We start from the raw sequence: 8743 nt of genomic DNA, 5'->3' as shown, positions 1-8743 counted from the left end.
CCTCCCTTCAGGCCATGTGTTCATCTCTCCAACCTCCCCCCCCCCCAACCCCGCATTGTCAGTGTAAAATCGAGGAGCCAGGCTGGTCAAGCTGTCTGGAGCTAGGATTCTGGTCGTCGGTCTGTAGCTTCAGCTCCACATCGGATGTTCATTCTCCCGGTTATCTGGTCCCACCAGCTCCCAGCACGTGTCACGCACCCTGGAGCATCACTCACCTGCTGGTCACACCCACCCCAGTGACAGCTTTACTTCTCTCCTCCCCATTGCACAAACTTAGTCACACCTAGTTGCACACACTAGTTTGCAACAATTGGTTACACGAACACAGCCACACACCCCCAGTCGCCCCCAGCTGCACATGCTCTGTTTCCATCCATCAGCCGCACATGCCCAGTCTCTCAGTTGCACACACTCTCTGACACACTCATCGGCAGACACTGTTGATGCCTGTGAAACTCGCTGCACACACACACATACGCGCCCTCAGCCCCTGGTCTCTCCTAGGACCAGTCACTGCCAGGAGGAGAAAAGGTGATTTGCTGATGGCAGCCCTGGATTGTGAGTGCAGGGTGGTAGCTCCCTCCAGCGAACCGCTCGCCACTCCTCAGCGTGCACCAGGAGCCCCCACCTTCCTCCACACCAGTCCCAGGAGCCACTCCTTTGGGACATATGGCCTGTGGACCCTCTCAGGGTCAGGCTGCAGTTCCCCCAGGCCTGCTGACCTGCATCCGGGATGCCTTGTCGTGCACAGGCGGTTTAGGGATGCACCCATTTCCCACACGACTCAACCACACACAGTTCTACATTCCAACCACCAGCACCCTGCACCTAGCACTTCTAGTTCCCACTCACATCACCTGGCAGCCAGCCAAATGTGCTTCTCTGCCTTGCCTTCCAACAGCAGCCTCCTACCTGCTGGCCCCCAGGACCGCACTCTTCTCAGGTTCCAGGTGCCCTGCTGCGCCTGACCGTGTCCACTCTGGGCCCTTTATCTAGTCACTCCTTCACCTCCCAGGCTCTCTTATGCCCCTTCCCTGGTGTACGTGTTTGGGGGAACATCTGTAGTCTCCGCACAAACCACTTTCTGGGCTCCAAGAAAGAGGGGCTGGTTGTTGAGGCTAGGGAGCAAAGCCACAGTGCCCCTGGGTTTGGGTGGCCGAGGACACGCAGGACAGGGTGAGTGGACTTCCCTGGACCTGGAGGCTCAGAAGAATGGGGGAGGAGGGGGTCCCCGGAGCGACCGGCAGGGGCGGAGGGGAGGCGCGCGGCCCCAGCCCGTCCCTTTCAGGGGGGACTCATGCATCAAACTTCAATTTTCCGGACGATTGAATTAGTGATTTTTTTTCTCCTGAACTAAAATACACTTAAGTCTTTGGGATTAATTACCACGTTCTGGTCCCTCAGACTGGAGTATTACTTATCGGAGCTGCGTCTGACACCGGCCCGACACCTCGTAAAATAAGGAACTGCGCCTCCCGGCCTCACCCGGCGCCGGCCGCCGGGCAAGGCCCGGGAAGGCGGAGCGGGGAAAGCCGAGGCAGCCGGCTCGCGCGGTGGGGCCCGGGCCGGAGAGCAGAGACCGCCCGCATCCTGGAGCTCGGCAAGCCGAGCCCGGGCCCCGGACCGAATAGGGAAGGAAGAGGCAGAGCCAGGCCGCTTCCCCTGCGCGGCCGGGAACCGAAAGTGGGTCTGCAGAGAGGCCAGGGTCCTCGGGGAACCTGCTTGTCACGGCCCCAGGCGGTCAAGGACCTCTGGCTACAGGCGGGCGGCACAGAGGGTCCCGAGCCTTAACAAGTCTCGCCCCGAGAATGGGCGCAGGGCCCCGAGCCCCTCAGGCCATTGCGCCACACTCGCACGTACACTCACACGCGGGGAATGCCACAGAACGCGCGCGGCCCGCGCCCTCGGAGCGCACGCAGCTGGTGCACACAGCACAGCGGCCGCCCCCGAGGCAGGCCCGGCCGGCGGCCGCTAAAAGGCCCAGGGTCGCGCTGGGATTCGAGGCCCTCTCACATCGCAGGTCCCCGCGGGAGCTCCCGAAGCGCGGCCAGGGCCACCCGAGCGCTCCCGTCAGAGCCAGGAGAGCTGAGGAGACAGTGGGTCGGAGCCTAGGCCTCCCTAACTCCCAGCCCTTCGCTCCCGCCTACGGTCGACCCCTCAGCCCCTGCCCACGGCTTCCGCCTCCCTGCGCGAGGGGGCCGGGAAACCACCGCAAGCCGCGGTGCTCCGGCGTCCGGAGTCTGGCCAAAAACAGCCCCGGAAGCCCCCTGGCAGACCCGCGGAGGCTTCGCATCCAGCAGAGCCGAGGAGTCTGATGGGGGGCTTGAATTCACTCCCCAAATTGTGCGGGACCCAACGCGCGGCGCGCTCTCTCCCCAGGCCTCCTCGGCAAGGCTCAGCCCAGGGCTCCAGTGTCTCTCTCCGCTTCCCTCCGACGACCGTCCGGCCCTTCCTTCGCCCGCCCTTCTTTCTGACCTATAGAAACAACGAATTCCTTCTCATCTTTCAAGGCCTGGGTCCAGTGCCACCTCCTCCGAGAAGCCCCCACCACCCCGAGCCCCCGGAGTTGGAGTTCTGCAAATGGCACTTCCCTGCCCCTCGGCCCAGCCCTCCTGATGGCGCCAGGGGGGTGCGACGGGTCCCGTCCGCTAGACTGGGAGCTCCTTGAGGGCAGGGACTGGATCCGATTCGTTTCCATTTCCCCAGCCCCCAGCGCGGCCTGGCGCAGAAAAGACGCACAATAAGCATTTGCTGAATGGAAAGGATTTTCCTCTTTATTTTATTAATCTTTCCCCTTCCTTCTTTCCCTCTTTCTTTTCCTCCTTCCTTCCTCCCTCGTTATTTTTTATTTCTTGGTTATATTCAATTGTCATGTTTTTCAGGCTCATTAAATCCATTTAGAGACAAAAGAATAAAAGGCAGAAGGGGAAGGAGGGGGGAGGAGGGAAGGGGGAGGGGAGGGGAGGGGAGGCCGGAGAAGCAAACAAATAACCCGCTTTAACTAGACGGGCGGATAAATGGCCCCGTTTCTCCTCAGCCCCGATGCGCCTGCTTAGCTGCGCGCCCCGCGGGCGCCGCAGCTCGGGTGGGCTCAGCCCCGGGGCCGCCGCCCCCAGCCCGGAGGGACCCAGCGGGGCCGGGCCCGGGGCCGCGAAGCAGCGAGCGGCCTGAGGTGCCAGGGCCGCTTCATTGGGATTCATGGGCGTGTTGGGCGGGCGGCCCCGGGCTCCGGGCGCGGGGCGGGGGCCGGGCGGGGGCGGGGGTGCGCGCGGCGGGCGCAGATGCCCGGGTGACCGCCGCGCCGCGGTCCCCGCGCCGCCTTTGTGCCGGGGAGGCGCGCGCGGGGACCTAATCCATCAAATTGTCTACAAATTGTGAAGAAAATTCAAAAACCATATGGTCGCCAGCGCCGGCGCGCTCTGGGCTGCGGAGGGCCGCGGCCGCGCCCGCACCCGGAGCCGCGGGGGGCTGGGCCCGGCTATTGTCGCCTGTCAGCGGCCGCCCGGGTCCATTCGTCCCGGCCTTCATGGTCCGCGCTCCGAATTACAGACCCATCCATCCTGAGAGAGGGCGATTTATGTCGCCCGGGAGGAACCGGCCGCACGACCGCCTGGCTGCCCCGCCGCCTCTTTCCTTCTTTCGTTCTCTCCGCTCTCTTCTCTCCCTTCGATATTCCCTTCCCATTCCCTCTTCTCCGTCTCCGTCTCTCCGTCTCTGTCTCTGTGGGAAGCTTTTCCTCTTTCTCTTCCTCCTCCCTCCCCCCCCCACCCGCCTTCTCTGTGTCTCTCCACTTTCTATCTCTGCTTTTGGAGTGGCTTTCTGTGCTCCTTTTTCTGTGTCTCCCTGTCTTAGTTTCCTCCTGGACACGCACGTTCCCGACTCAGGCCCCGGGGCCCCATCGCCTGCCCGAGACCAGATGCGCATTTCTCACATCAATTTTGCCGAGAAAGAGAGCCGCGCGGCCCGGAGGCGGGACCCTCCTTTGGTGACAGCGGCCACTCGCCAGCCCAGCGACAACAAAAGCCCAGAGAGAAACCCGCTCTGTCCGGAAAAGTGAAAGCCGTCTGCGTCCCTGCCCCAGCCGCCCGCGGGGCGCGGGGACCCCAGAGAGTCCTGGGGAGATTGATGTCTCTGCCCCCAGCCAAGTTGGGGGGCCCAGAATCTGTGAATGTTACCAGAAATTCACCCCAACTCTCAGACGCTTCGGGCTCACATCTCCCTGTGCCCGTGTGCGCAATTCAGCTTGCCCTTGGTGCCTTCGGCCTCATTTTCCTCCCTCCCGCAAGGGTAAGGCCTTCCGGCGGCGGAACCCAAACTTGGAGCCCGCCGGCTGCACCCTGCTGCCGACTAAGCTCTACCTGCAGTACACCGGACGCTTAGCCCGCGTCCCGCAGAGCGCGGGAAGAATGCCCTGGGGTGGGGGTGGGATGCACGAACCGCAGGGCAAGTCCCCCCACCCACCCACCCTTTACCCCCCAGAAATTAATTTTCCATCCGTGGCGCCCCCAGTGTACGCACTTTCCCCCAGCAACGCATGCCTCACTTTTTACCCGGACCTGACGAAGCCCGCTTCCCTCGCCCCCACCCCCAATTTGGTAGTTGCCGCGTGTTTGCGGGCAAGAGGCGCCTTCGCCTCCTGTTTTCCCCTGGCCCCTTATTCTCACGCCTGCCCTGAAACTCCTCCAAAGCTCCAAGGCCTGGGCAGCCGGCAACGAGCAGCGGCGAGACACGGAGCCTGCCGCGGCTTCCCTGAATAGGGCCCACTCATTCAGACACGGTCACCGCCGGTTCTAGTAAAATGGCAAAGACTTTATTTATCGGAGAAAGAGGCCTTGGGTACAGTCCGGAGAGGAGAGGGCAGGAGCAGGGAAGGGGCACGCAGGACCCACCCTCATCGAGTCACCCTTGTCTGGCCAAGTCGAGCTAGGAGCGGGGCATTGGAGACCTGCAAGACAGACCCAGAGCTGCGGAGGAGGTGGGGTGAGGGCTTAGGTTGGCCTCCTCTTAGTCTCTGTCACATGCAAAAAAATTCTAGAAAGAGTAAAAAATAATTCTAGGGCTTTGGGTTCTGTTTTAGTTGGTTGATCGGTTGGATTTCCCCCTGCTTTGTCCCTAAGACCCGGACCCCAGCAGTCAATCCAAGGAAACCGAGAGAGGGTAAGGAGGAATCTTAAAAATAGCGTTAGTGGACATTGGGAGGCAGAAACCGGCATCGAAAACAGACTTCTGGGGACGGGGGTGGGGGGAGAGAAGAGATCGATTTGAAACTTGCAAGTCAGGACCCGGCTGTCCCCCTCAGCCCCTTCCCACGCGGGGAAAAGGGGCAGATGGAAATAAAAGAAGTCAACTGCAATAGGCCTAGGGAGGCGAGGAGGAAGAGGGCCAGTGCATTCGCCACATGCAGAGAAAAATCAAAACAGTCGGGGCGCGCCCCCTCCTCCGGACCGCGGGCTTCAGTGTTCGTTACCCTCAATACTGCCTCGCCCTCAGCAAACCCGGCAGCCTGAGAGCTTTGAAAACATGGAAATCTCCGAGATTTTAAAAAATAAAAGAAAGAAAGAAAGAAAAAAAGTCAGGCTGAGGTGGGAAGAACCCGCTATATAGGTTTAAATATTTATACAGGAGCCATACAGAATTGCACGGCAAGGGCTCCCGGGGCGGCCGAGGCCGCGCGCGGCGGCCGGCCCGGCCGGCCAGCCCGGGTTTATTGCTTCGAGAGGGAGGAGGCGGCTGCCGGGAGCTGAGTCCGGGCCGGAGACAGGGAAGAAGGCGGGAGTTGCAGAGGAGGTCCCAGCTCCCCTCGGCGGTCCAGGAGGCGGCGGGCAGACGGGCGCTAGGGGCCCGGCGCGGTGGAAGATCCCGGGCGCCGCTCAATCGTCCACGTCGATCTCTTCGTCTTCCTCGTCCTCTGAGCAGTCCTGGCTGCTGGCCGGCTGGTCCGTGAGCGGGGAGGCGGGCGAGAGCTGCAGGGGCCCGGCGCCCGGGGCCTGCGGGGCGCCTGGAGGGAGCGCCGGAGAGCCAGGCCTAGACTTGGCCCTGCCGCAGCCGCCGCCACCGCCGCCCGCGGCCTCCGAGTTCTGCTCGAGTTCGGCCAGCGCCACGATGTCCATCTGCCCGCTGGGGCCCAGTTTCTTGGCGGACTCCACGTCGGCCTTCATCTCCTCCAGGTCCCGCTTGAGCTTGGCGCGCCGATTCTGGAACCAGGTGATGACCTGAGCGTTGGTGAGGCCCAGCTGCTGCGCGATTTGGTCGCGATCGGCGGGGGACAGGTACTTCTGGTAGAGGAAACGCTTCTCCAACTCGTAGATCTGGTGGTTGGTGAAGGCTGTTCGAGACTTTCGCCGCTTCTTAGGGGTCTGTCGCTGCCCAAAGATGGTCATCCCGTCGCGGCCTGCGAGGAAACCATAATATAGGCTTGCACCAGGAGAGAGGAGACCACACCCCGGCTCTCGCTCACCCCACCCAGGCCTTATCGGCCTGAAGTCTGCTGCACTTCCCTTCTCGGATTTGATTCGGCCTCCTGGACTAGGGCAAGCCTCCTCTCTGGCAAACCTCCTTCCCCCGACTCTTGTCTACCGGAAGTCTCTAGGAAAAAATTGTTTCAGTCCCTGCTCCCCACCTAAGAGTTGATTTGAAAGATCCGAGGTCGCTAGAGCACAACGGAGCCAGTCAGGGTCGCCCTGACTGCCCTGTGAATGTTGGTTTACACCTCTTCCCAACAGCCGGACTCTATGACTCTATCCCTACCCAAAAGGTCCTAGCTGAGAGGTTCTCCATTCCCCAACCCAGGAACAGGGCAAGGAGCACCCAGGCCACCGGGAACTGGAGGGAGCCAAGCAGAGCAGGCAAACTGCGGAGAGATCTTGGGTTCCCGCCACCCCTCCTGGGTCACTCGACTCTGGCCTATCCAGAGGCCCCTAGGAAATTGGGTTTGGGTCCTGTCCCACTCCTTTCCACTCCCAGCGGCAGCGGCTTGGGCTGGAGGGCCCTGACGGCAGGCGCAGGAGGAGGCGGGCAGAGGCACAGGGCACAAAGAGTGGGGCACAGGGAGCCGGGCAGTGGGCGCAAGGGAACCCAGCGGCGGCGCCTACCTTCAGCTGCCTGCAGGACGCTGACCTCCAGCCCCTTAAAGGTCTTGCTGGCGAGCTCCTCCAGCGCGCACAGCGGCGAGGTCTGCGAGAGCAGCGCGCGGCCCGCCAGGGGCAAGCCGCCCGGCGCGTGCTTGTCCGCCGCCGCCAGCAGGTGCGCCGCCCCGCACAGCGAGTAACTTCTCCGCACAGACGGCTTGTTGAGGATGTCCTCGATGCTGAACGGAGTCAGCGGCTTGTTGGAGTTGGCGGGCGGCGGCAGGTGATCCAGCGGGCTGCGCCGCCGCTCTTCCCCCGGCGCCGCCTTGCCGTCCTCCTTGGAAGTCATCTCGGCCTCGTTTGGGGGCCCGGCCGGGGCGGCTCGGGCCGCGGGGACCCAGCCCGCGGGCAGCTCGGGCGCCGGGCGGCGCGGGTGGGCGGCAGCGGCGGGCGGGAAGGAGGCCGCGCCGGGCCAGGCGCGGGACCAGGCGCGGGGCCAGGCGCGGGGCCGATTAGCGCAGCGGCAGAGGCGAGCAGAGCCGCACGGGGCCCCGGGAGGAGGGCGCTGACGCGGGCGCCGCCGCCGCCGCCGCCGCCGGGGCTTCCAGCAATCCGCGGCCCGAGCCGGGGCGCGCCGCGCGGGGCTCCAGTTTCGCCAGCCCCGGTGCTATTTAAAGGTGTCAGGTGGCTCCGCGGCGGCTCCTGGCCCCGGGTCCTGGCGGCGGCAGTTGGAAAAGCCGAGGCGAGGGCGCCGATCCCGTACTGCGAGGGGAGGCGGAGAGATGGGGCAATTGACTATTGCTAACAAGTTAGCCTTGATCGAGGAGTAATCAATTATCTGCAACGGCACTTCTCTATTTCTCTTTCCTTTCTCTCTTTCTCCTTTCTCTTCTTTCTCTCTGTTCTCTCTCCTCCTGTTCTCTCTCTCTCCCTCCCTCTCTCTCTCTCTTCTCTTTTCTCTGCTCCCCCCCCCCGTCTCTCTTCTTCTCTCCCTCTCCCTCGCCCTCTCTTTCACTCTCTGTCTGTCCAATGCAGGCGGCTCTAAGTTGGGAAGCTCATTAATTAGCGGGCCGGGGGTAGGAGGAGCCGGCTGGAATTAGCCTGCCTAATGCGCCTGTCAGTCCGGGCGCCGCGCCGCGCTCGGCCCGAGCTGTTTGTAAATTACATTAGCCGCGCCTTTATTGCACCCGAACCTCGGGCGACTCAAAAGCCGCCGCCCCCACCCCAAACTGCGAGCCTCGCTCCCGGCGCACCCGCCTCCCGCCGGTCTGGCTGCGATGGCAGCGCTGGCCCGGAGGTCTCAGGCTCTCCGACCCGGGATTTGGCGCCCGAGAAGGGCGGCGTGAGCCCAGCCGGAGAGGGACGTGGCCGCTACGTGGGCCAGGTAAGACCAGGAGCCGGGATGGGCCCCGCCACCGCCCAGCGAGGACTTTGCCGAGCTGATATCAAGGACCCAGCGTCCCTACCCCTCGACCCTCTTGTCTGTCACCCCCGGCCTCGGGCCATGCGCCCGGGGAGAGGGAATCTGCAGCTTCCGAGGATGGCCCGCGGGAGGTTCGTGAGGGTACCGCAGCCCTGGATGAGACGACACGGGACAGGGCTGGAGGACCCCAGGGGTTGGGGGAGGGGGCCAGTCAGAGGACTCAGTCTTCACCAGCCGAGAGCTGACGGGTGAG

The 8743-nt window shown here is 63.4% G+C and overlaps 1 protein-coding gene across 1 annotated transcript; it reads right to left on the bottom strand.

Annotated features, from left to right (window-relative positions):
• Window positions 1-5739: 5739 nt before the first annotated feature.
• On the bottom strand, window positions 5740-7416 carry LBX1 (ladybird homeobox 1). Its single transcript, XM_030335377.1, has 2 exons — window positions 7092-7416; window positions 5740-6391 (listed from the first exon to the last, which is right to left on the bottom strand). The coding sequence occupies exons 1-2, from the start codon at window positions 7414-7416 to the stop codon at window positions 5871-5873; spliced, it is 846 nt and encodes a 281-aa protein (XP_030191237.1). The 3' UTR covers window positions 5740-5870.
• Window positions 7417-8743: the final 1327 nt, after the last annotated feature.

Source organism: Lynx canadensis, chromosome D2, assembly GCF_007474595.2.
Source record: "Lynx canadensis isolate LIC74 chromosome D2, mLynCan4.pri.v2, whole genome shotgun sequence".
Lineage (NCBI taxonomy): Eukaryota > Metazoa > Chordata > Mammalia > Carnivora > Felidae > Lynx > Lynx canadensis.
Note: the sequence above shows the minus strand (reverse complement) of the source record. Positions and strands in the feature narration are given on the sequence as shown.

Excerpts from the sequence above, each read along its gene's own strand:
- LBX1 (XM_030335377.1), bottom strand. The coding sequence starts at position 7,416 with ATGACTTCCAAGGAGGACGGCAAGGCGGCGCCGGGGGAAGAGCGGCGG. Across the intron at positions 6,392-7,091 it reads CGTCCTGCAGGCAGCTGAAG|GCCGCGACGGGATGACCATC; the intron begins GTAGGCGCCGCC and ends GTTTCCTCGCAG.